This window comes from Microcebus murinus, chromosome 17 (assembly GCF_040939455.1).
Source record: "Microcebus murinus isolate Inina chromosome 17, M.murinus_Inina_mat1.0, whole genome shotgun sequence".
In the NCBI taxonomy this organism is placed as follows: domain Eukaryota; kingdom Metazoa; phylum Chordata; class Mammalia; order Primates; family Cheirogaleidae; genus Microcebus; species Microcebus murinus.
Genome location: NC_134120.1, coordinates 14452243 through 14480073, shown reverse-complemented (window position 1 = coordinate 14480073; position 27831 = coordinate 14452243). Strand labels below are relative to the sequence as shown.

Here is a 27831-nt window from a genome sequence, read left to right as displayed (position 1 = left end):
AATAATTGAAAAAATAAATACTATTTTTTTTCAAAAAGTTAATTACCACCTAGACAATTCAGCAAAAGGTATCTGCTATAGGTCTAAAGTTATCATAAATTATCCCCTTACTTCTCATCTATGAACATTTTTACAACAGAATAATGATGAAATGTTATATCACTAATAAACATTGGGCTTCAAGACAGTTTTTGTAACTCTTTTGAACCACATTCCATCTTAAACCTTTTAATGAAGGAATTCCTGAGCTATCAGAGGGAGTGGGTTAATATGTGTCAAACATTCCTGCTCATGAGTGCGTATTTTATGACATCTTGCATTTATTTAGTTTTTCATTAGGCTGACATGGAAAGCTGATTCAAAGTTTGGTAAGCATTCTCTCCCTCCTTTATTTTTCTCTTTCTTTTGCCTTTCTTTATCTTTTCTTCTCAACCATGATGTTCAGGCACTCTCATCTTGTTGGCTGATAGGTAGCAAGATGTCAGTTTGTGGATTTCTTAGGAGAAAGGAATGTTTTTGGGCCTGTAGAGTAGGCCATGTGCTACAGGTCAGTTTTTTTTGCAGGTACTTCACTGGGGTGGGGATGGGGAGGGCACAGACACAAAGTAGTATCTTGCTTCCCATTTACTATAGCCCATATGTGTTTATTCCTAATGGACACTTCATGTGGAAGAGTAGTTCTTGTTTGTGGTAAGCTTTAGAAATGGAACTGTCCTTAGCCATGTACAGATCTGATGCCTAACACCATAATTGCAATGATCAATGCTTGATATGGTGAAAACAATGACTAATTATTCTGTGGTCCACAGTAAAACCAAGATCATCCAATAGGACAGGTCTTACTTTGTTATTTCATTAATACCATGATTATTACATTTAGTGATCATGGATTTTCAGAAGGGTGGCCAGAAGTTGCTTTCATTCCTGCTTATAATGTAGCAGTATCACATTCCTGTGTGTAACCAATTAAGCCCGACCCTGTTGCTTCCACAGTGAACCACTGTGGATCCTATTGTCACACCCTGAAGGCAGTCAGGTAGGGCCAGGGGATGATGGCTGGGCAGCTACTGTAGAAGAAAACTCAGCCCTAACCTCTCATCATTGCCCACTGAATTAGATGCAGCATCAAGGATGCCCAAGCTCAGACTATCTGGAAAACCCCTTTCAAAAATCAAGAGTATTTTATTTACATTTGTATCAGATATATTTTAGTCTTCTCTGTATGTCCCAACTATGGCTAGGCACTGTGGGAATAGAAACCATGAACATAAGACTCCCTATTCTCAAAAGGGCTTACATGCAAATAGGAGAGACAAACAACACGGCAGTGGAAGTGAGACTGCAACATGGAGTGGAACGGGAATCTGAATAGTGTGGTTGGATAACTTTTAATGTTGCTGTTAGATGTAGGGTGAAGGGAGCAAAAATATAATCCCTTTATCCCATGGTGAAAGTTCTCATACAGTTCTGTGAGTGTTTTTGTTCTTAATATATTTAAATTTGCCTGATTAGAGTAACTACCTCCTCTGTCGCTGCTCTAGCAGTCATGGTCACTATGCGTCTTCCTTTTGTGCACTTCAGTCTTCTTTCCCCTAATCCTTCAGCCCCACTTTCACTCTCCACTCCCTACCATCCTGTTACTAAATATATTTGCTTTAGTCTACAGTTTTCAACCATAGTAACACTCCAATTTAATCCAATAACAATCAAATGAGAGCTGGTGGGGCTCCAGATTTCACTTGATATGAAATGGAGTTTTGAGGTGGCTTGGATAAGGCCTGCTCCTCTGGGGGAATCTTGATATTACTGGAGTAAGAGGAAGTACTTGGAATATAGGAAGGTTTTATGAATATGAAAAATGAGTAAGAGACAATCTCAGCAATTAAAGGAACTAAAGCTTAAGACTGTGCCATGAGCACATAGCCTGGTGGTACATGGCTGGTTCATGACTGGTGCACAACTTAGCATCGTAAGTTGCTCCAGGAGAAGGCGTGAACCTGAAGAGCTGAAGGAGCCAGGATTTCCTTCTGAGCACCTGAGATGTCACTTGGAGGAGAAATAGAATAGACTGCAAGGACAGCCACCACAGAAGATGTGGCGTGGTTATAATTCTCTTTTTCATGGTTCTAATTCTTGGGACTTCTCAGAATCATTATGTGAAAGAATATGTAGAAATAGCAGCAATGACAAAAACACCATCTGTGTCCCTCTACTGCTTTGGGCTGTGACTATTATATTAGTCTACATTTAAATTCTCACACTGATTTTTGCTTAAAATAGAGGAACTACAGTGGAATTAAAATTCAGCTTTGGCACCACTTTTCATTTGTAAACTTTAACTTCACCATTATACTTTAAGGTAATGCTGCCACAGGAATATTGAAAGTATTTCTCAGGGCTTATAATCAATGTATAAAATATTTAGATTTGAATTAAGAAGTACCTTTGCATATGATCTCTGCCTGCAGACATTTAAAGATACCATAAATTAAATCACAGGTTAGTTTACTGCTAATCCTCAGCCTAATAGATTCTTTCTGTCTTTATTTTGTAGTACACAGAGATTGGAAGATACAGTACAGATTTTATTGCTCAGTGGCAAAATCTTTGGGATTATTTTGGAGCAAAGCACGTATTTATTCTCCAAGATGTGGCTGTGGATGGCTAGTTTATATCATGATGTCCTCTGGGGTTCAGTAGGTGCCTTCCTTCCTACTTATAATGTACTGGTAGCACAGGTACCCTTATTTCAGGTATTTGCAAATATTGCCTGAAAAAACTTGTGCTATGGATTTGGTTTTTAAAGTTGAAATTCTTGATAATCAGCACTTACACTCCAGTTAAAAAAATAAGCAATAAATAAACAACAAGTCACTTTCATGTGAAATGTGGAAGAATTCAATGTCACTCAGATAATTCTTTAGAGACAGGAAGCCAGATCACTCAATGCAATACCACCTTTTCTGGACATTTCGGCAGACACTGGGTCCCTGGTTACAAGGTCATAAATACTTCATTCTCTGTTTTATTAATGGTGTTTGGGGATAGTTTGATAACAGGGAATTGAGCTTGACGTGGCAACTTAGGTTTTCCAGCACACTTTAATCTTCATAACTCTATTTTTTCCCCCACAATTGAAATGCCTGTGTGAAATATCAAACTGTTTTCTTAGGAAGATGAATCTTCCAATTTTTGAGAAACACACATAGTTTTCTGACTCAGAATCTTACTGTTTTTTTCAGTAGCTGTCTTTCTCTAGAGAGGTGCTTCATTTCTCTATTTCTGCAGGAAGGATGAACAAACCTTTATTAAATTAATTGAAATTTTAGTGATGATGTTAATTTTTAAGTGGTTACACATTTATTCTATAAATATGTTCCTTTCAAACACTAGAATCAAATCTCTATGTTTCAGTGTTGTATAGTGTAATATAAGGAAGCACTTATTTTAATATATTTAATGAGGATCTTATTTTTATGCTACTAAAATAAGCAAAGTATCAAACTCTAATGAATAACAAGAGAGAGACATTGTCAAGCGTTTAATAAGGACTTTTTCCCCATTTTTGCAAATTCATTGTGCTTACAATATATAATATGGATTACAATTTTACAGCCAAAAGGTAGCATCACATTCAAAATAATACAAAGAGTGTGCATTTTTCTTTTTAAAAATCATAAACTTAAATTCACACAATGGATATTCTCAACCCATGCTCTACACAGAAGAGAAAGCTGTTGCTGAAATACACTGTTCATGTTGGATAAGAATGAAAAAGTCTCATATGCATGTTTTTAGTATCTCATCAGTCCCCATTTAATATCTGCTAGACAAGTCACATATGCCTCCTAGGGGATAGCAACAGATGATCTCTTTGAAGGTTTTCCTCAGTTCTTGACTCCGAAGTGCATAGATCAGAGGATCGATGATTGAATTACACATGATCAGTATGAGATACAAGTTAAAGTGAGACATGAAGCACACACAGTATGGATTCTGGGGACAAGAGATGTAGAATATCAGGTGCAGGAAGAAAGGGGCCCAGCAGACAACAAAGACACCAATCAGTATGGTCAAGGTAATCGCCCCTTTCATATTGGCACCTTGGCGGATGGTGCCAGTGCCTGGGAGGACAGCAATCCTCTTAATGTGAAGTCTGGCCATCAGGAACATGTGGACATAGAGAGAAGCCATGAGAGCCAGCATGGTGAAGAACATGGTGATGAGGCAGATGATAACAGCACTACTATCTGAGTAAATGATGAACAAAATGCCTGAAACCGTGCAAGCTGCCCAGATACAACTTATGATGATCCCAACCCGCTTAACCGTCATAATGTTATGGTACTGGAGAGCATAAAAGATAGTAAAATACCTGTCCACTGCAATTGAAAGCAGGCTGCAAATTGATGCAAGCAAGGAGCTACAGATCACTGAGTCAATGACATTATCAATATTCACTGTGAAACTCTGCGCATCTGTATCTGTACTGTTTAATAGGGTGATGACAATGGTTTCTGATCCATTTGAAACGCTCACCAGCATATCAGCCACAGCCAGGCTACAGATGAAAAAGTACATGGGTGAATGTAGATTCTTGTTCTTGGCTATTGCCACAATCACTAGAATATTCTCCAGCAAACTAATGACACCCAGAGTCACAAACACCTCAGGAGAGACAAAAAGTTGCTCGTAGCACCCTCCATCAGAGTAGCTTTTTCCAAGGGACTCACTGGCATTGCTGTGCAGTCCGTAGCTGCTGCGGTTCCAGAAGTGGAGAGAAGTGTGCATCCCGTGGTGGTGGGTGGAGTTCATCATGCTGGCAAGGGGATTCATGTCCCCCCTGAACTGATTTAATCTCCTGGGTCGGGGAGCCTCAGTTATTTTCTCCAAGTCTTTATCTCTCTGAAAGTTCCGAGGCTAAAACTGGAATGCCTGCTGTGAACAATTGTCACAAGCTCCAGAGCGTGCAGTGGAGTTTTTAGTCTCTTTTAGGTACGATTCTGATCACCATCACCTTAAAATCTTAGGCTTCAAAATGTTCATTCTCAGTTGAAAGATTCTGCTGTTAGCTTTTTTGTTCTCACTTCCACTTTAACTTTAGTCTTATGCATCCAAGCAAGTCTTTTCAAAATAATTTTCCCAGTAGCTGCCGTGCCATTGGGAGATGGATCTTTGTGCACATGCTCACATCGGCTGCCTTGCAGAAGCGTCTGTTCCCACTCTAAGCACTGCTTTGAATGTTAGGAGCTGCAGCTGATTTTTATGGGGTGGAGGAAAAAAATTTCAGAGTGGCTCCTCCTCTACTTCTTTGTGACCAATCCAAGTGCAGTGGGAGTGTGTGAGACACCAATTATATTTCAGAGATATAAATCACAGGGCAACACTGATTCGGATTCAGAAGCTTGTGGAATCGGGAAACAAGCAGGATGCAAAAAGACTAAATTCCCTTTTCAAGTTTTTAAGCAAAACAACTTGATCCCTAGAGAACATTCTGTGATGTCACAACAAACTATCGTGAGGCAGCCAGGTTTATTCCCACTTAAAAAAAGAGACCTGCAGAGTGTGTGTGTGTGTGTGTGTGTGTGTGTGTGTGTGTGTGTGTATGTAAAATGAAATGGAAAATACACTGTCCTGTGTTCCTGAAGTAGATACACTGCCTTTTGGTCAGGATACTGAATTTATTTACCCTCTTAATTTTTTTGAACTAAAAACCTAGGGAGTCATGCTTCAATTTAAAATACCTGAAACACAGGGAAGATAAGTATGATAAAACAGGTAGACATGCTATGGCTGGAAGAACTACATAGGTAAATATAAATTATCAAAGGGTTCAAGAAAATGTTCATTTTTTTATCCACTGATATCTGATATTTGTCCATTGTAGAGTTTCTGTTATTGTAGCTGGAAGAATTTTCTTTTTATTTATAATATTTAAACCCACAAAGCACATTAATGTAACTCTGAACTCAGGGGAAAAAATCAATATTCAGGCAACATTATGGTTTTTTTTTTTTTATGGCAACATTTTTTTTAACCCCTGTAGTTGAAATCTTTGTAAATTAAACCTACCAACACCTTGGCACCTTTTTAAAATTAATATTACTTCAAAATATTATGGTGGTACAAATATTTTTGGTTACATGGATAGATTTTGTTATGCTTAAGGCAGGGTTATGAGTTTGTGCATCACCCAAATACTGTTCATTGTACCCATTAGGTAGGTTTTTGCCCATACCCACCTCTCTCCTCCCCCTGCTTCCACTGAGTTTTACTTCCCTCTCTGCACATGTGTGCTCATCAGTTAGCTCCAATTTAATAGTGAGTACATGTAGTGTTGGTTTTTCCATTGTTTAGATACTTCACTTAGAGTAATGGTCTATGGTTCTATCCAAATTGTCACAAAAGGCATTAATTCATCCTTATTCATGGCTGAGTATTATTCCATGGTATACATAACCACGTTTTGTTAATTCACTCTTGAATTGACAGACACTTGGGTTGATTTTACATCATTGCAATTGTGAATTATGCTGCAATAAACATTTGAGTGCAAGTGTCTTTTTGATAAAATGCCTTTTTTTCCCCTTTGGGCATAAACAGAGTGATCTCTGATTTCCACCATAGATTAGAATGTGGTTTTAGTGAAGACTGGTGAAGTTTTGCTGGGGTCAGTCTTTGAGCCCCAGTGGCAGCAGCGGTGGGCTGAGCATGCCTGTTCTTGGGCCCTCAGCATGGCTTACACTGGCACTGGTGTTAATGGGTCCAGAAGGGCTAATTTTGGAGCCTCTAGGTGGCTTGCTCAAATGCTGGTTGTGACATCAGGGGGCTGAACATGTGTACATGCTCTTGGTCCTCTTGAAGCTGGTGTGATGTGGGCAATGGCAGTAACAGTGATGAAGCAACCAACTGGAACCCAAGTGGTTTATGATTGTGTTGGCAATGGCTGCAATTGGTTGGGCAGGGCAATTCCCTGGTCTGCTTTTGTTGCATGCAAATGAGTGCCAGCTGTGGTGGTATTGGCAGACTGGGTCAGCCTGACCTCAGATCCTGGCAGGAGTGATCAGGTGCCAGTGGTAGTGGACTGGGCTAGGTGATTTCCAGACCCCTGGATAGCATGCTTGAATAACGGGGGGATGGTACTTGGTCAACAGACTTGTCCCCAGGCCCCTGATAATGTGTTCAGGCACTGGTTGTGATAGGCAGAGGGACGGTCATCTGCAGCTGTTGGTAGAATGTTCAGGTGTGGTGAGTGGCAGCTGTGCTTCAGACCTGCCACTAGAAGGGGCAGGGACTGTCTCAGCTATAACAGCATGGGCAGGTATCTGTGGGATGTGCAGTTTGTACCTTGGTCCTATAGCAACCTGCAGCAGCGGCAGTGAGATTTGTCCTCAGTGTGTGTGGTTGTGTCTAGCCTTCCCTCTTTTTTCTTGGTCTGGTGGTGGCAGTGGCAGCAGCAGTGGAGCTCCAGGACAGGACACAGACTTTGGAGCCTAGGCTCTCAGAATTGCACCAGCTGTAGTTGCTCTGGCCTTAGATGTCTGTGGGACTCCGTGTGAGTTCCCTCTCTAGAACAATGCCTTTGTGCAACCTGCTACTGTTGAGGCCCACATAGGTTGAGGGGTTCTACCAGAGCTAAGACTGTAAAAGACTGTGGTAGGAATATGGAGACATGGAGGTTTCTCTCTCACCTTTTCCCCACATCTGAGAGCTCCTCTTGGCTTCCAGTTGATCCCAGCCAAGCAAGCTGCTTTGCTCCCCTCTCCTTCCTTGCTTTCAGTGCTTCATGTCATTTTTCTGCTGAATTCCAGTGTTTTCTCTTCAATGATCAATTGGGAGTGTGAATATCTACTTACAATTTTGTGTCCTCTCAGTGGAGGAGGCACCTATGAGCTGCATCTGGTCAGGTATCTTGGAGTTTGTCTGTGTTTTGTTTGTTTGTTTATGCACAGAGGTGTGTAGCCATCATTACTTTCTATTTCCAGAACATTTTCGTTACCACATTAGCAGTCACTCTCCATTCTTCCTTACTGCATCCCTGGGCAACAACTAAAATCTACTATCTGTCTCTATAAATTTGCCTATTTTGGATATTTCATAAAAAAGGAACAATGCAATATGTTTCCATTTGTGGCTCCCGGCTTTCCTGTAGCATAATGTTTGCAAGGTTCACCCATGCTGTAGCATGAATCAGAATTTGAATTTGTATAATGGCTAAATAATATTCCATTATACATATATACCATGTTTTAAATTCATTCATCATTAATTTGAGTTGTTTCCAGTTTTGGCTATTATAAATTGTTTCTATGAATATTCATGTACAAATTTTTATGTGGACATATGATTTCAGTTCTCTTGGCTGTGTAATCAAGAATGGAATTTCTAGGTCATATGATAACTTTTTTTTTTGAGGAACTACTAAATTGTTGTCCACAATGGCTGTACCATTTCCTCCAGCAGTGTATAAGAGTTCAAATATCTTCATAACCCTGTCAAAATTTGCTATTGTCATCTTCTTTATTTTAGCCATCATAAGAGTGTGAAGTAGTAGCTCATTGTGCTTTTGTGCTTTATTTTCTTTTTTTTTTTTTTTGAGACAGAGTCTCGCTTTGTTGCCCAGGCTAGAGTGAGTGCCGTGGCGTCAGCCTAGCTCACAACAACCTCAAACTCCTGGGCTCGAGTGATCCTTCTGCCTCAGCCTCCCGGGTAGCTGGGACTACAGGCATGTGCCACCATGCCCGGCTAATTTTTTATATATATATCAGTTGGCCAATTAATTTCTTTCTATTTATAGTAGAGACGGGGTCTCGCTCTTGCTCAGGCTGGTTTTGAACTCCTGACCTTGAGCAATCCGCCCGCCTCGGCCTCCCAAGAGCTAGGATTACAGGCGTGAGCCACAGCGCCCGGCCTGTGCTTTATTTTCTTAACGCCTAATGATGTTGAGCATTGTTTCATGTGCTTATTGGCCACTTGTTTAATAATCTTTGAAGAATAGTCCGTAAAAATTCTTTGCCCATTTTTAATTGGAATACTTGTCTTTTTATTGTTGAGTTGTAATGGTTCTTTGCATATTATAATACTATTGAGAATTCTTTGAAGCACAAGTAGATTAATTTTGATGATGTCCAATATATCAAATTCTTTGATTGCTTGTGCTTTGGGATCACATCTGAAAAAGCCCAAACCATGGTCATGAAAGTATATACTTATTTATTGATATTCTATATTTGGTGAGACATTGTTTTCATACTTTCCTTAAATTCTAATCTTTGAATATGTTTAGTAACTTATTTATATATATTATTGTTATTAATATATAACTGTTATTAATATATATCATGTTATAATAACTGATTTAAGGTCTTTATATTAAGTCTAACATCTAGGCTTCACCAGGAATAATTTGTATTAACTATCTTTTTCTTCTGTGTAAGGACCATACTTTGTTATTTATTTGTGTGGTTTTTATTGTTGTTATTGAAAACTGAAAATTTTAAATGATATAATGCAGTGACTCTGAGAATCAGATTCTTTCTCTTACCCAGAGTTTTCTGTTGTTATTGTTTGTTATTTATCATTTACTTGCTTAGTAACTTTTCTGAAATAATGCCATAAAGCCTATATTCTTTGTCTTCTGTGACCAGTGAGGTCCCTACTCTGTTAGATGAACTGTCAGCTAATAATTGGACAGAGATTTCCTTAGATGCCTAGAGTGAACAAGTCTCCTGCTCTTTGCTGAGGGGTTCAGCCAGACATTTGGCAAATCTGCCTTAACCTTATTATTATCATTTTTTTTAAATTTCAGAATATTACAGAGGTACAAACATCTTGGTTACATGAATTGCTTTTTTGCAGATTGAGTCAAAGTTATAAGTGTGTCCATCACCCAGATAGTGTGCATTGTACTCATTAGGTATAAATTCACTCATCCCCTCCTCCTCTCTCTCTCCTACTTGATTTCTGTTGAATTTCACTACCATATGTGCACATGAATGTTGATCTATTAGTTCCAATTTAGTAGTGAGTTCATATGTTTTTTCCCCCCATTATTGTGATACTTCACTTATAAGGATGGTCTCCAGTTCCATTCAGTTTGTTATAAAAGGCATTAATTCACCATTTTTTATGGCTTAGTAATACTCCATGGTTTACATATACCACATTTTATTAATCCGCTCATGTATCAGTAGGCACATGGGTTGTTTTCACATCTTTGCAGTTGTGAATTGTATTGTTTTAAACATTTGAGTACAAGTGTCTTTTTGATAAAATATCTTTTTTCCTCTTTAGATAAATATCCAGTAATGGCATTACTGGATCAAATGGTAGTTCTACTTTTAGTTCTTAGCCTTACTTTCTTCTGAGGTCAAACAGAAGAGTGAGTTTAGGGCCTTCTTAGAAGCCTGGGCACAATACTATACATATGCGTGGCTTTCTTGATTCCCAAGAATGTGTCAGATCTTTTCTAAGTCCCCATGAACATCTCATTCTCTAATGTTACTTTTTAAACTTTTGAATAGTCAGTTGTTTTCCCTAGCTTTTTTCCACAGCCTCAGCTAGCTATGATTTTAAACAATTTCCTCTGATTGTTTCCCACAGATGTCCCTGGGGAAAAGGCTTTTCTCAGTGGGTGAGTTCTGAGTCAGGTCAAATAAGAAAGCCCTGCAAGTGGGGTTCTTCAGGGTACCAACGAATAGGTCAAATAATGACACTCTTCTGGGAAAGGAAATGGGGCTTTGAAGGAGCTCTGACCCCACTTTGTCCTCCGCATTTCCTGCTAGGCTACTGGTGTGGACATTTTTACTGGATGTTATTTTACAAGGCGACTGTGGAGCTGAATGAGTAGGGGATGGGAGTAGGTCCAGTTAAGATGTCACAAAGTTCACTTTTCTTACTGTAATTCAGCTATTAAAAAAATAATAAATCCTCCCTGGGTTTCTTGAAGGCTTGGTTAATTTTCAGATTTCTGTAAATGTTAATTCTGCCAAATTTTGCAAGTGTTCTGGATGCTTTAGATGAGACAATTTTCAATGGTCCTTACTCTACTGTTTTTACTAAGGTCATCTTCCATCCATTGTCTTTCATCTGAAAACAAATTTTGAATTATATTAGATGGATCTATTTTTATATTCTCCCTTAACAGACTATCTGATGAATGATTGAATGACTATTTCATACTTTTTCTAAATTTTATATAAACTTTGCATATGAAAAATGAAAGAAGACAATAATTGGTTAAAAATTTGAATGAAATAAAAATGTTAATTTAGAAACAAAAATAGGTAAAATTAGTAATTAAGATCAGAATCAATTATTCTCCTCATAAAAATTTTTTTGCCCAAAACAGGTTTTATTTATAAGCACTAGGATTACACAGAAATCCTAAAATATCATCTACCCTTAAAATCTCAAGTTTAATTATTGAGTGGAGATTTATAACATCATGATTGTATGGTTAATCATTCTGAAAAGATGATCTTTGAGGAGGCATCTTATTTGTCTACCATGGTTTAGTTCTGTATGAACCAGAAGAAATACAACCAACACTGTTAGACACATTAATAGTATTTTTGAAAATTTATTATGTATTTCCTTTTTAAATGCACACAAGATTGAGTTAGATCATAATTTATTTTTGTTACAAGCAAAATTCTTATCTTATATTTTATAACAATAAATATGAAACACTATAGAGAAATGTTTACCAAATTTAGATGTTAGTAGGTTTTCCATCACAAATAAAAGAAAAAATTTCAAAGTCAAATAATTTTGGAATACATGAAGTTTCAGAGTTAACATCAGCATAAAAGTTTTCTGAAATTCCCTATGTAAAAAATTGCTTAATCCACCTATTTCCTAAACTTATTGGAACATAGGCCCTTCTTTCTTCCACTTTTATTTTTCAAGTACCTATTATATTTAGTTCTTTTATTATGTTTGTTTTGAAATGTAAATTTGTTCCAAAGTTGATTGATATATCAGGGAACATTTTGAACATAAGATAAATTTCACAGTTGTTTTTTGTACAACTGTGTCTAAAAGAAATAATAACTGAATGTGGAAAACTGTACCCAGCTGAACCAAGACACATGCGAACACACAAAACACACACACCTCAAAAATTTACCAGCTTCCTCAGCTCACTGCATGTGTTATGAGGCACAATTATCCACATGTCAGATAATTGATAGCTAGAAATGTTTTTTCTACATTTTCTTCTAGAATTCTTATGGTTTCATGACTTACATTTAAGTCTTTTATCCATTTTGATTTAATTTTTGTGGATGGCAAGAGATAGGGGTCCTGTATCATTCTCCTGCCTGTGACTATCCAATTTTCCCAGCACCATTTATTGAATAGGGCTTCTTTTCCCTACTGTGCATTGTTGTCTGCTTTGTCAAAGATAAGTTAGCTGTTATGGTTTTATATCTAGATTCTCTATTTTGTCCCATTTGTCTATGTCTGTTTTTGTGCTAATACCGTGCTGTTTTGGTTATTATAGCCTTATAGTATAGTTTGAAGTCTGGTTATGTGATGCCTCCAGATTTGTTCTTTTTGCTTAGGATTACTTTGGCTATATGGGCTCTGTTTTGGTTCCAAACAAAGCATAGAATTTTTTTTCTAGATCTTTGAAATATGCATTTATACACAGTAAAAATTCACTTTGTGGTTGTATAGTTCAAAGATTCTTTCATCAGTCTCTCATAGTTTTCAGCATACAGATCCCACCCATATTCTCTGTTACTTACACCTAAATATTCCTGTTGATACTGTTGCATTTAAAACTTGCACCATAGATTTGATATTATTTCAACTCTACATGTTGGTATAATTTACCAGTGAAAGCTCTGGGTCTGCAATTTTCTTTGTTGGAAAGAAGTTAAATGTGAATGGATTATATTTAATATGTATGCAAAACACCATGCAGTTTATTTTTTTCTTGAGTAAATTTTGGTAGTTTCTGTCTTTCAAGGAATTGATCTATTTCATCTAAGATTTTACTACCATCATTTTTATTCTGTCAATTGGAAACTATATTCTTGATGTGAACTTATGTATACCCACAGAATTTTGAATTTAGATAGAAGTTTAAAATTATCTAGTCTAACTCCATTATATCATACATAAGTTTCTAAAGGCAAAAGAAATTATGTTAGTTGTCCCAGTTCACACTCCAAATGAGTATCAGAGCTAGAATTAGAATACAGTTTCTATGATTACAGCTGTATTTCTTTAGTTACACTGCATCTGTGTTAGTGTAGATATTTGAACTAATGGTACATGAAATCAATCAGCAACAATAGCCCAATCCTTCAAATTCTCAAGCCGGAGTCCAAATATCTCTACACATCACAAATGAAAACCTCTTAAACTATGGAACAGGCTGGACAAAACTTTGAAGAGAATAAACTTCTATTCATAAGTGCCATTAGAGATACCACCCTTTCTGCGTAAACTCTCAGATTTATTTCTCTGTAATCAGTGTGGTCACTGATTTTTTAGGTGTTTGTTTTGTTCAGAGTATCTTTACTGATCAAAAATCTGACATAAAAATATAAGCATATAATTCCCATTAAATTATTATGTTCTCAGTAATACTAATCACAGTTAAAAATAACATATTACTAATTAGATCTGTCATAATAACTTTGTGTGTCTGTGTAAAAACTTTTAAATGTATGTTTCAATTCCCTTTCTCTGAGGGTCCTCATTACCGTCATCATCACTTCAAAGGGTTACTAAAGGATTAAATGAGTTATTACATATGAAACACTTTGCCTTGTACCTTATACACAGTAAATGCTATAGAAGCATTGGCCATATTTATTTATATTTTTATAAAGTAATATTTCATGGCTCAGTAGTTTGTCTTAAGATTGCACATTTTCCAAAGCATCCAACTTTTTGGCCCTCCCTGATCTTGGGAGCAGTTTTTAAAAATACTTTTGTAATGAAATTCAATTACTTATAAGGTGTAGACACTGAAAACAATTCCTTTTTATGTGTGAACACCCTGTGATACTTCATGTATCATTAAACTTCTATTTTCAGCACAGCAATAGCTCATGGTGGCCCTATTTAATCACTTCACGCTCAATAACATGTAGATTACAATTAGCCACCAAGTGGGCTCATTTGCTTGTATATCAGTGGAGAGATGTAATCAAAAAGTCTGGAGATAAATCCTCCCTCACAGAAACTTGATGTCATCTTTGTCTCAATGAATCATTTCTATGGTTTGAATATGATTTGTTTGGCCCCCACTGAGGCTAATGTTGAAATTTGATCCCCAGTGTTGGAGGTGGGGCCTAGTGGGAGGTGTTTGAATGTGGGGGTGGATTCCTCATGAATGGCTTAGTGCCATTCTCTAAGCAGTGAGTGAGTTCTCACTCTTAATTTCTTCTAGAGAGAACTGGTTGTTGAAAAGAGTCTGGCACCTCCTCTTCTGTCTCTCTTGCTTCCTCTCTCACCATGTGACTTCTGCACATGCTGGCTCCCCTCTGCCAGCTGTTATAAATGGAAGTAGCCTGAGTTCCTCACCAGAAACAGATGCTGCATCAGGTCTCTACAGCCAAATAAACCTCCTTTCTTTCTGAATTACCCAGCCTCAGGTATTACTTTACAGCAATACAAAAACAGACTAAAGCAATTGCTTTGGAAACATCAATTTTTGCTATTTAATAGATTTCCCTTAAATTTGGGGTGTAGGAGAAGAAACGTAGGATATTTAAAATCTTTTCTGGCCCTGGTGGGGAAAGGTAGATTATAGGAGAGTGTCTTGTCTCATTAAGCCTCCGCCAATAAATATTCTAAAATCCTAATACACACTTTAAGTCATAAGTTTCTGTGTACAGCAGATATATTCTTAAAAGCTTTCTTATAAATCTAATCTTCAGAATTTTAGTTTGTTTTTAATTGAAAGTCTTCTGAAGTTTTCTGCTCCAACATTTCTGTTAATCAATAATCTGATATCATAGGTAAATCTCTACTTAGATAAATCCATAATAAATGAATTTGTAATAAAATTCAGTATTTATCCACTTATGATTTTATAAATTTGGGTTTTTCTTGTATTCGTCTCTGACAGTGTTTGTGCTATTTCACTGCTTCCAACTATATGAAGTAAAATACAGTTGATACTTTTGCGCAATAGTACATACTAGGCCCTTGGCTTTTCCTGTGACTTGCAAAATAGGAGATTGTAAAATAACTAAGTTTTTAGCACTTTAATTGATCTTTTATTGTAGGAAAGAAAAGTAGTAATGCTATCACATCAATCTTATAAAAATGTCCATAAATACCCATTGAATGTTTTGTGAAGTCAAATCCCATAAATAGTAAGTTTTGTTATTTCACGTAAGTGAGAAATTTGAGACTCCATAAGAAATCTTTCAACACTTGACCAACACATCTGGAAATTTTTTTCATGAATTATTTTTATTGAGGTTGCATTTTTAAAATTTTTTTTATTTCAGGAAATTATGGGGGTACAAACATTTTGGTTACATATTATTACTTTGCCACATCCCAGCCATGATTTGAGATGTGCCCTTTCCCCCTACCATGCTCACCACATCCATTAGTTGTGAGGTTACCCACCCTCAACTCTCCTACCCCTAAAGAATATTACTACTGTGTGAGCACCTTAGTGTTGATCAGTTAGTGCCAGTTTGATGGTGAGTATATGTGGTGCCTATTCTTTCATTCTTGTGATACCTCACTTCTGAGGATGGGCTCAAACTCTATCCAGGAAAATATAAGAGGTGTTAGATCACCATTATTTTTTATAATTGAGTAGTATTCCATTGTATACATTAATCCACATACATGAGTGGATTAATAAAATCGGGCACTTGGGTTGTTTCCACATCCTTGCTATAAGGAATTGTGCTGCCATAAACATTCAAGTGCAGATGTCTTTATTATAGAATAACTTTTGTTCCTTTGGGTAGATGTCTAGTAGTGCTGTTGCTGGATCAAATGGTAGTTCTACTTGTAGCTCTTTGAGATATCTCCAAATTCTTTTCCACAGAGGTTGCACTAATTTGCAGTCCCACAAGCAATGTAAGAGTGTTTCTATCTGTCCACATCCTTGCCAGCATTTGTTGCTTTGGGGTTTTTTGATAAAGGCCAATCTTACTGGAGTTAGGTGATAACTCATTGTGGTTTTGATTTGCATTTCTCTAATGATTAGAGATGTTGAGCATGTTTTTATATGTTTGCTGGCCATTATTCTGTCTTTTTTTGAAAAGTTTCTGTTGTTGGCACTTGCCTGTAGTCCCAGCTACTCGGGAGGCTGAGGCAGGAGGATGGCTTCAGTCCAAGAGTTCTGGGCTGTAGTGCACTATACCGATTGGGTGTCCGCACTAAGTTTGGCATCAATACGGTGACCTCCTGGGAGCGAGGGACTACCAGGTTGCTTACGGAGAGGTGAACTGGCCCAAGTCAGAAACAGAGCAGGTCAAAACTCCTGTGCTCATCTGGTTGCATTTGATTTTGGCAAGGACTCTTCAATTTATTTATTAAAATGTCAAAATTAATGTTAGGGATGTTTAATGTTTCTTCTCTTATTTGTGCTCAGTATGTGTCTGACTGTGTGTCTTTCACTGGAGTGAGAAGCTAGTATTGGTCCCAAGTCCCTTCAACCAAGTGACTGCTTGGATGGAAGGAAACAAATGGTGACAGTTTGATTTTGTGGCAAGATAAGAGATATTGGAAATGACGCTATTTGTGTGTGTGAAGCATCTGGAGACCAAAGAGGACTGGGTCCTTACTGCCTCCCAGAATTTTTTGAGTCAGTTGTTTGGTAGCAAGAAAAAAAGAAATTTACCCAATTACCCCAAGTAAGAGAGTTTATCAAGGACTGAACTTCTGTCAGATGGACCAATCATGACCTCTTTTCTGTTGTAAGTGCTGCTATAGTTTCTTTCTCTACATTATCTATTTTCATCTTTTCTTTTTCTATCTAGGTTTTTATCTTGCACCTTTACCTTCCATATAACCTATTAATAATATCAGCCTGATTTGTTCTCTGCACATGGCCCCAACACTACCTTATAGAAACTGCACTTTCAGCACCCACTGCTAACTCTCAAGTTTTTTCCATGTTTCATTTCAGATTCCTGAGAGGATATTGGATACCTCAGCATGTCATAGGCCACAAGCCAGCACAGGGACTGGCCCTTCTTGTGTAGGTGCCATCTCCATGTCCAATTAGCTATGATGGACATGGGGCAAATTGATACAAAGTAGGTTTCTGTGATCAGGAAGGGTGGTGGCCTACGTAGTCTCACTTAAAGGGGATGGTGATAGAGCAGGCACCATAGTTGGAGCCTGGTGCATATGTCCTAGCCACAATCTGCCCTCTTTCATTAATTGTACAACTTGTCAAGGAGGTAGGGAAAGGGAATTTTGCCTCTCTTTGAGCTATAATTTTAAAGGAGAAGCAAGCTAACTCTGGGAATCCACTTTGCAATAACAACAGTAACCTGAGTGTAAAACCTCAGGGCAAGTTTAATCTCAGCAAATTATTGTTCAGGTGGTTACACGATTGCCTTCTTCCTACCTGTGGGAAAGGGTTTGGTTCCACATTATTTAAAATAAAAGTCTTTATACCTACAAAGTAGATTAATACTAAGATTCCTTTCTACCTTTTACACTCTTGGATTCTGTTTAGAAGAATGAGCCAAAGTGTGGCCACAGATAATGTGAGCACTTTAATTGCCAGCTCAGAGATGAAAAAAAGCTGCAAATAATGGTCTGTTTTAGAAGAGCTGTTATGTCATAAAGAAAATCTAATCAAAATGGGAATCTTTAAAAATCAAGAATTTGATAATGAGATATTCTACGTCTTCTTTCACCCCAGGAAGTGATATAGTTTTGTGACAGTTATTTGAGGTTAGTACCTTTTATAACTCTTTTCAAATATCTGTTAAATTGTTAGGACCGTTTGTACTTTGGCTGAAAATGTACATTACAAGAAATTTCTCATAGATAAAGTGTTTTCCCTGTAGACTCAATTACGGTGTCTTTTATTGGCATACTATTTGTTTGGAAAGATAATTATCTGGAAAGATAAATGAGGGCCCAAGGTAGGCAGATTGGATTCTGAGGGAATATCCTGCAAACTTAATAGAAATATTTCAGATACAAAGTAGATTCATCCTCCACCCACACACAGGATAGCTACCTTACAAACATTTTTAATAGATTCTACACTCCATCTGTGGACATCTCTCTATTTAAGGTATGCATGGCCCAGAAACTGATCTGGTTTCTGAAAAAGTAATGTTTGCATTTCTGAAGAGAACTTTCAGATACACAGTGTCCCAAAATTTTAGTACATTTTAAAACTATAACATCAGAAGTATAAATGCTACAAACAAAAAGTCTTTTGAGAGATTATTTAGATTTCTTTCATACTTATTTATTTTAGCAAATTTTTAATAAAATATTTAATTTTTCTTCAATTTTTTCATATTTAAAGAGAGGAACTAAAAAAATTAAAAATTAAAAATCAAATACAGTTAAAAGATATTTGCTTCCTCTGAAAATAGATAAATTGTTCTTTGACCTATTGTATCTTCATTTATTAAATAATGAGATTTTATATTTTTGGAAAAAAATGAGACTCTGAAATTAATTAGAATGATTAGTTAGCCCTATATATTAGAACATATTTAGGTTACCATTTATACTAATGATTTTCATTTGTATGAAATTTAAGACATAACACACTATTTCCTGATATTTTTAGTTAAGTCTAGGAAGGCCCAAATGGGTGAGTTTAGGCAAAGATCTATAAAATTTGGAGGAAAAAAATAAATCTTTTATAGGGAATCAAAGGGAGGAAATAATATCTCATCCATTGCAACTATCTGTCTCTCCTTAAGCCAACCACTTAGTCATTCATTCATTTAATCACTTACTGTCTACTAAATGTCTATGATAGACCAGGTATTATGCTAAGTTGCCTTCAAGAGAAGCTTAAGTAAATAAGTTATAGCTATTTCTTTCATGCTGTTCTTAGAAGAAAACAAGTAGGCTCTAATAAAATAATATGGAAATTCAGAGAAAAAGACTTACACAGGTATTAAGAGACTACTTTATATGAATATATAATCCAGCCTAGAGGGATCACAAAGGACTTCTTTGGGAAACAACATGTGCACCAAATCTTAACTTTTAAGCAGGAACTAATTATGTGAAAAAAAGAGGGGTGAGAATTTCAGGTCCAGGGTACAAATTTAACAATGATATAGAAGTAAGACACGGCAAGGAACGTAAGGGATATGAATCACATAAAGATTATTGAATGTAAACAAGAGTCAGGAAGTGGTAGGAAAGAAGGGAAATAGGTTGGCAGAAATGTGATCATAAAAGGCTTTTCATATTTCTGAAGATGTTTGACTTTATTCAATAAAGATATAATTTAAGGAGATGTTAGATGCTAGGTAAGTAGTAAGAACCTTGATATTGGACATTGGTAATAGGACTGTAGGTAGCAGGAGACTTCATATAATATAATAAAATTTGCAACATGGTTATTTATTGGATGTGAAGTGTAGGAGGGGAAGGAATCAGTGTTGAATCCAGGTTTCTGGTTAGAAGTACCAGATAGTTGGATGTCCCATGATCCTACAGGGCTAAGAGCTAATTTCAGAAAAGATGATTAATTCAGTTTTGATATTATAAGTTTGAGTACCTATAGGTCATTCATTCTCCAGAAGTGGACAAGGACAGAAGCCAGTTATTTATATGTCTATCTAGATGTGAAGTCTGAACTATTGAGTCAATAAATTGATGATTCAACCCTATAGATTATATAAATTGAGAGAACTAGTATGCAGATAATAAAAACAGGTGATCACATATTCATTTGGTTACTATAATGTTGTTTGTGTCAAGGATATTCAAAGAGTTGCAGCTTACTTTGGAGACTTTAGGGCAACCAAAGAGCTTCCCCAGTCAACATACAGAAGGCCAATATTATGGTGATTTATGCTTCAATATTCCTTGAGGTTCAATACATATTAATAACATGGCTAGAATATGTTGCATCATATATAATTTGACTTAAAAAAGACTTCAAAGTTATACCTCAGCTTGAAAACTGAAAGGTGATCTCAAGTAATAAAAGTTTCCTACCAGCTTTTCGATTCATACATATCCATTAGTCCAACACGTCCATTTCATAGTGTGCAATGTATTGCATTCACTGCCTTGATACCTTGACATTTCATCATTATATATACCATCATTTTGCATATTTATGTGATTACTAATGAATGAATTGAGAAAAAACTAAGTAATTATTTCTGAACAAGTCAGTGACAGTCAATTGTGTATGGAGTTATATATGAAAAGAATTTCATTGCATTGTTTTAGCTCTTCACATTATGTACAATTATATTTTAATAGGTATTGGGCATTTAGCTTCTTTATTTAATATTTAAAGAATGCCTTTTCTCACCCTAAAAAGTACAGGGGACGAAAATAAACTGTTTCCTTTTTATTATTTATCTTACTCTTTTTTAGTTTACTAACAGCTCCTTTTGATATTGAACAAAAGACAACCTTTTTTTTAGATTAGTGACTCAAATTTAATCATTCTTTTCAAATGTAGTAAGTGCACGATCTTCCAAAGCAAGCACATCACTCTATTTATGGATTTTCTGTCTAGTTCAATCAGTGGAAAATAGTTTTACAGAGATGATTCTAACAGTAAAAGGGACTCAGTTCTTTTAACAAGATTAATAACAGATTTTAGTTCTATGTCAATTAAATAAATATCCTTTGGCTTCAGCTGCTCCTCATGCTGCCCAGGTAAACAATGCCACTCAATATGAATTCTGTTGCCCTAGGATATGACTCTCGTTTGCCATTAAAGTTTTAGAACGTTGAAAACCCATTACTCTGTAACTCGTTTTGTAGATATTCTTAGCTTTAATTTTAGGGAGGTTTCCATACACAAGATTATAACATTAAACAAGTTTTGCCTCTTTTAAAATGAGGAGTATATTGAATGTTTATATAATCATTAATATTTAACCTCTGCCCACTCTTTGGATATAAAATCACCAAATACTTTTTTAACCAAAAAAACCATGAATATTCCAAAGGCATCATTTTATTGTAGCCCAATAGTCCTAGCCTTCCATTTCTCAAAAATCCCATAAAATTGTTTATTTATGTGTAAAGAGAGAAAATTTCTTATGAAAATCAAAATCAAGCTGTTTTTTCAATCAAACCAATACATTTGATTGCTGCTTAAGAGTACGAGTAGCCTGCTGACCTTACAATTCTGGTCTGTTATATTATTCTCCATATTATAGTCTTTGTTTCTGCTTGAGTTCTAGTAATTTTAAATATAATGACTGCTTCTGGATTAGGCAACTAAAATTTAATATAGGCAATACTCTGTTTTTTATGATCATTGATAGATTACAGGGTTTGGCATGTTTCACAAATGTCATTTTAATGTAATTGAGAGGGGTAAAACCAATGCTTTTAATTCCCCATGAGAGGGACCACATCATATTTCATGATCATGGCTTGATTATTGCTGCAAGATGAAATGTAACATTTATCAAACATTGCAACTTTTTTTGTGAAAGTCTATGTGTTTATTCATTGTATCCATCAGAAATTTCATTAAATACTTATATTAGTTTGCTAGGGCTACAAATGCAAACAGACTGGGTAGCTTCAACAACAAGAATTCATTTTCTCCCAGTTCTAGAGGCTAGACATCCGAGATCAAGGTATAAGCAGAGTTGATTTCTTCTGAGGCCTACCTCCTTGGCTTATTGATGGCTTGTTGTCTCTCGTGTCTTTACATGCTCTTCCCTCTGTAGGTGTCTGTGTCCTTATCTCTTTTTGCTGTAAGGACACCAGTCACATTGGATTAGGGCTCACTCTAAGGATACATTTTAACTTAATTACCTCTTTAAAAGGCATATCTCCAAATGCAGACACATTGTTAGGACTTCAACACATGAGCTTTGAAGGTACAAAACTCAGCCCATAACACTACCTCCTATGCATGTGTCACTGGACCACAGGTTAAGAGTCAAATATTCACTTTTTCATTCAACACATGTTAAGCCAGGGACTATTCTAGGTGCTGAGGATATAGTAGAGACCAAAAGAGACCAATAATATTCTCGTAGGGAGTGTATAGCAGCTGAATGAGTCAGTGATGCTCAGAGCTTGCTGTTTCATTTTACATTAACTTTCAAAGGTATGTAAATCAATATGAAAAGATTATGTGAGAACTTATAAGCAAATCAATATTTGGTCCCAGGAAACTAGCCATCTCTGGCCTGCTAACTCTTAAATTTCTCATTGGTTTATGGCAGTATAAACTATCTTAAAATAAGTTTTGAGTCAATGTAAAATAATTCTTAAAATAATTAAGTAGGATACCTTGATTTTTCTATTTTTACAACTGTAAGGTGTCAGGTATTTGACAGAACTTGACAATTTAAACTTCAGCTTTATTTAAAATTGCATTTCATTTCAATGAGTATTTTGTTACTAATGACAGGTTTAAAATACCTACCGAAAACTATTGCTATAGTCATAGAGCCAAAATTTCTGGTTTTGGGAGAATTTTTTGGTCTGTGAACACATAACATATATTTAATATTAATATGCTAAATAAAATGCATGTGAATTTCAAGCTAAAGATCACATGTTCATGTTTATATTAGTCTTTCTGTAATTCAATCATAATTTTCTAGCATGAGCTCTCTGATATCTGTTCATTGTTGATAAAATTGGTAAGGTTTATATTAATGGAAATAGCATTTAAAAATTCAGCCCCTATTCAAGGGTTTTCTTTACTTCTCAGGGTTATACCTACTCATTGGTTTAGTCCTGGCTCTAAATTCTTGGCACTTATTCAGTTGTCATGCTGTCTAATTGGAGTACAAATACCCTTCTTTTAACTCTTTTCTGGCCTGAGGCCTATGCTGACACCTGCAGCGGGTATTTTGGTCACATCTGTTTGTCATCAGGAATGATGCTTGACACTCAGCCCAGCAGTTGAGTGGGTTGCTGGTAGGTATCCGTTAGACTCCAGAGAAGCCTTTTGACATTGCATTGCTTGTGCAACCACATCTTTGATGTTTACCTACCTCCCTATTTTTGGACAACCTTCTGATAGACAAGTCTATTTTTTCATTTGCAGCTAAATTCTTGGTCTAACAGATGACATATTTTTTTTTCTTCTTTATTTTCTCATTCCAGTGATTCAATTTCTCTTCACTGATCTTCTGTTCATATAGCTGGGAGATGGCAAAGGATGGATGGATGAAGGGAAGGTGACTTACTGGTGAGCTATGGGAGGGTCATGTGGCTTCCCATTTGAAGTTTTCTTTAGAAAATGCAATATTTGATCATTTTCTGTCCCTAGCACTTGGTCCAAGTTCTAGAGAAACAGGACATGTTTCACTTAATCTGTTACTTAGACATAGTTCTATGTTATGTGTTTCCTTTAAGATGTATAATTTGCTATATTAAAAATGTATCAGAGTTTGTGGACTTATATCAATTCTGGAATAATTATCTGTCAGTAGAAACATAGTGTTCTCATGATCAGAGTGAGGATGAGATCAGAAATGAATAGTTATAAAATCACTGAAAAAGGAGCATCTCTGTTAAATTTGAAAGACATTTTTTATTACTACATAAGTTTTAACGAAAAGTTTACTTAACCAATGAGAGTATGCAATTATCTTATTTTGGTCAGTGTGCTAGGCTGTCCTTTGGTCAGAAAAATGGCATAGAGGAAGTTCTACAGGGCTTGTTTTCCAGATACTGTTTTTAAATCAGTAAAATTATAGTCTAATAACATTTGTCCTAAGAAATCTCATAGATCTTTACTGTTCAAAGGAATTTGTATCCTCCATGTGTTATGAGGATGGCAAAAATGATTTAGCTGCAAAAACAGAGTATAAGAACTTACTGCAAATTGAAAGTAAATCTGCTTTTTACCTACCACATAAAGAGCTAGGAATCTTACTTGCTTAGCTATCTGATCTAAGCACTGATTTACAAGAGAAATGAAAATACATAACTGAAAAAACTGAACTCATTCATTTTCTGCTGACTTTCGATCTTAATTTTTGGAGAGGTACTAAAATTAAGGATTATCTCACTTACAATATACACTATAAATATGAATGAATATTCCAATTAAAATGTTTGCTTATGAAATGCATTTAATTACTAACCACTTAATAGAATGACATAAATACATATAACTCAGCTTATTTTTTATCATTGCTTTTTGGAAATTAATTATAGTAATAAGACATGAATCACCAGTATCATTTGTTATCTTTTAAATTTCCTGACCAGTTCATATACGTCTTTGGCTATAATTAGTTAAGATCATTTTAAGAGTCTCCTCTAGTGATTTTCTTTTTGTTGTTGTTGTTAATAAACTTGTTTTTAGCAAGGTACTCTCATTAGACTATGACAAAAATGGCTTCGGGAATTATGTTATTTATGGTTCTATCATTAAAAATTCTATGACATTGGACAAGGCACGGAGCCTTAGTTTCCACATCAATAAATCGAGAAGACTAATAATATTTAACTTGGTCATTGTGAGACTCCAAAATAATGGATGCATGTGATGATCTATTTTCAGCCATAAATAGGGTGTAGAGTGCCATAAAGCACTCTACAAGCAATTGCATTTCTTAAGGTAAGTACTGTATCATGAAGGACATGGGATGTGATATCACCTGTCTTCAGAAGGTCTGACTTAAAGCCATAACAAACCATAAGGCATTTCTAAACCAGATCTTGCAATTGTGTGGCATTTTGTTTGGTATTTGGTCTTTAGGCTGGGTCTTTCCATGGTTAAGCCAATGTATATTTATATCTGTCTACAAGCTAACATGAAATAGGTAGTTTCTCAGTAATGCCTTCAACATAGATCAATCTGAATGCTTAGAGCTCAAGGCTTTAGGTTTCAAATCCTTTTTTCTTTTCATTTCAATAATTGTTTCATCTTACTATCTCTATCTTTATGACCTGATGAATAATGAAAGAAGATAAATGAAATTTTAGCCCTAAGGAAGCAGTCTGTTTATTTAGAAAGTATTACATATTTAACAGGTTGAGTATGCTATTTTGCATTTTGACTGTACAATTGATTTTTTAAATAGTAAATTATTATACTTATGGCTACCAAAGGAAATATTTATCATGGGAGAAAATAAAAATAGCAAGAGAATAATCTTTATATGAAAGGTCAGAGGAAAGAAATAAAGATTTCCAAAACATATCAAGCTTTTCAGCATTTGGATTGGGAAGGAAATTGAATTAAGATGCTCAGATTTGAGGGGGGAGGGAAGGCAAGAAAAATGTATGTAACCTTAACATTTGTACCCCCATATTATGCTGAAATAAATTTAAAAAGTTAAAAAAATATAATCATTTTAATTCCATGGATTTCTTTTTTATGAAAAATGCCATAATATTGAGAGTTTGTCATCATCAATCACTGACATAGGATGTTAATTATAAATTTGCTTAATGTGGCAGTGTAATAAGTAAATAAAGAAACAAAGCATCCTCACTTTTGACTGCATGTCATAAATTTTAGAACTTTCAAGTACAAGGACTTTTGGAATAAGCATTATTTAGAGCACACCCTTATGGGTTATCTGATTCTAATTCAATGGAGGATCTGCACTTTCATTGACTTTGCACTATTTTATGACTCTGAAAGTTGTAGATAAGTGTCAATAATGCAAATAATTCTCATCTGTAAACAGACAAATAAATTTTGCCAGATGGAGGCTCAATTTTCTTCTCTACCCTTATGAAGAAGACAGTTTTGAGTCCATTTACATATTCACTTCAATATATTGAAGTGAATCAATATTCCTGATCTCTACAGAGATCTGTTTTTTTTTTTGCATTCTCCTTTGCTTTGGTATTAACATCTGCTTGGCTCCTTCATTAGTAATGAGTTAATACAATTTTTAACAGGTGTTCATTTTATATTTGCATGAAAGCCATGATTTTACCTTTATTTGAAAAATTTTTTTGATATAAGAAATAAAAATAATTCAGTGCAAGGCATATAAAAAGGTACTTATCACTCTTTATCTCAGACCTCTCTGGTATTTATTTTACAGAAAATTTAAAAAATTAATTAATCTTTTATTCAGTTTTATTGGTGTTTATATGGATAACCCATGAACAGTGAGTATATAGTGCATTTTTCATATGAAAAATGAAAGTATTTTTCAATACTTTCCTATATTAAGCCAAAATCTTGATGCAATTTCTAACTACTGGTTTTAGTTCTATTCTTATGCCCATACAGAACAAATATAATCTCCCAATATAATCTCCATTGCTGCATAGTGGTATTTCAAAATAGTAATATTCACTGTTAAGCTTTTTTCTTCTCCCTGGAAAAATCTGAGTTCTTTATCCATTCCTCATTTAAAATGGATTAAAATTCCTTCATTATCTTAAACACTCTAATGAGGCGCTACTTCACAATAGACCCTATACTAATTCTGTGAATAGTCAATGAAGATTTCATTAGCAATTTAGCAAGAATGTCACTATGTTTATTCACGTAGAGACAAAACCACAGTATGTGCTGCTGCTCATCCATATTTTCTGTACACTACACTTCAGCAATTTTTTGAGGGTTGCTATTAACTACTATTAAAGTTCACCCTATTAAGTTTAGCCCATTATCTTAGTCTCTCAAGAACATTTTAGATCATTACTCAGGTGTTCTTTTGTTCTGCTTTGTTTATTGATTCTTCCAATGTTTTTTTAATGGCTATTTTATGTCTGGCATTGCCCTAAACCATTGAGATAACAAAGACAAGAATGTTGGTGATCTCTTTTTTGTTTGGTTGGTTTTGAATCTAATGAGGGAGGCAGATATTTAAATGAATGATCAGAATCTAGACTTTTAAATGCTCAGAGAAATGTTGCCACGTAAACATGGGAATGGTTTTATTCTGCTCTTTAGGTGACAGAGATGGGTCACAAAGCTGCTAATCTGCACAAAGCTGGATGGCTTGTTAAACAGAAATCTAGCCTGACCTGAAGAGGTGTTGCATGCCAGTAGTCCAGTTACTTGGAAGGCTGGGGCAGGAGGATTACTTGAGCCCTGGAATTTGAGGTCAGCCTGGGCAACAGACTCTGTCTTTAAAAAACAAAAACAAAAACAGCCCCCCCCCCCGAAATTTATTTTCTAACAGTTCTGGAGGCTAAAGTACAAGACTAGAAAGATCAGGATGCTAGCGTGGGGGTGGGGAGGGTTCTGGTAAAAGCTCTCTTCCGGCTTGCACGAGACCACTGTCTCTCTTTGTGCTTATGTGGCCTTTCCTTGAAGCTTACCTGTGGATAGAGAAATCTTTCTATCCACCTTTTCTTCTAAGGCCACCAATTATCACAGTCCCACCCTTATGACCTCATTTAGCCTTATTATCTGCTAAAATCTGTAGCTCCAAATACAGTCACATTGGGGATTAGGGCTTCAATACATAAATTTGCAGAGTTGGGAGGGCACAATTCAGTCTATAGCAGTCACACTATTACAGGACGAGAGTATGCACACATTTGATCATACTGTGCTCAGCTCCTTATCTCAACAACAACCTAACATTTTTATGTCAAGATTTTAAATGACTTCTAATAGTTTCTATGAAACAGTAAATAGTAATTATTATATCTGCTCCTGATCTATTGCAACCTGCTGTAGTGAAATGGAGTTGTGTAGGATTAAGAAAGCTCTACCAGAATCCTTGCTCTACCACTTATAAACTATGTAAC

General features: G+C 35.8%; 1 protein-coding gene across 1 annotated transcript; it reads right to left on the bottom strand.

Moving 5' to 3' along the window:
* Positions 1 to 3526: 3526 nt before the first annotated feature.
* On the bottom strand, positions 3527 to 5245 carry MC4R (melanocortin 4 receptor). Its single transcript, XM_012783502.2, has one exon. It carries the CDS (start codon positions 4834 to 4836, stop codon positions 3817 to 3819), a length of 1020 nt encoding a protein of 339 aa, XP_012638956.1. The 5' UTR covers positions 4837 to 5245; the 3' UTR covers positions 3527 to 3816.
* Positions 5246 to 27831: the final 22586 nt, after the last annotated feature.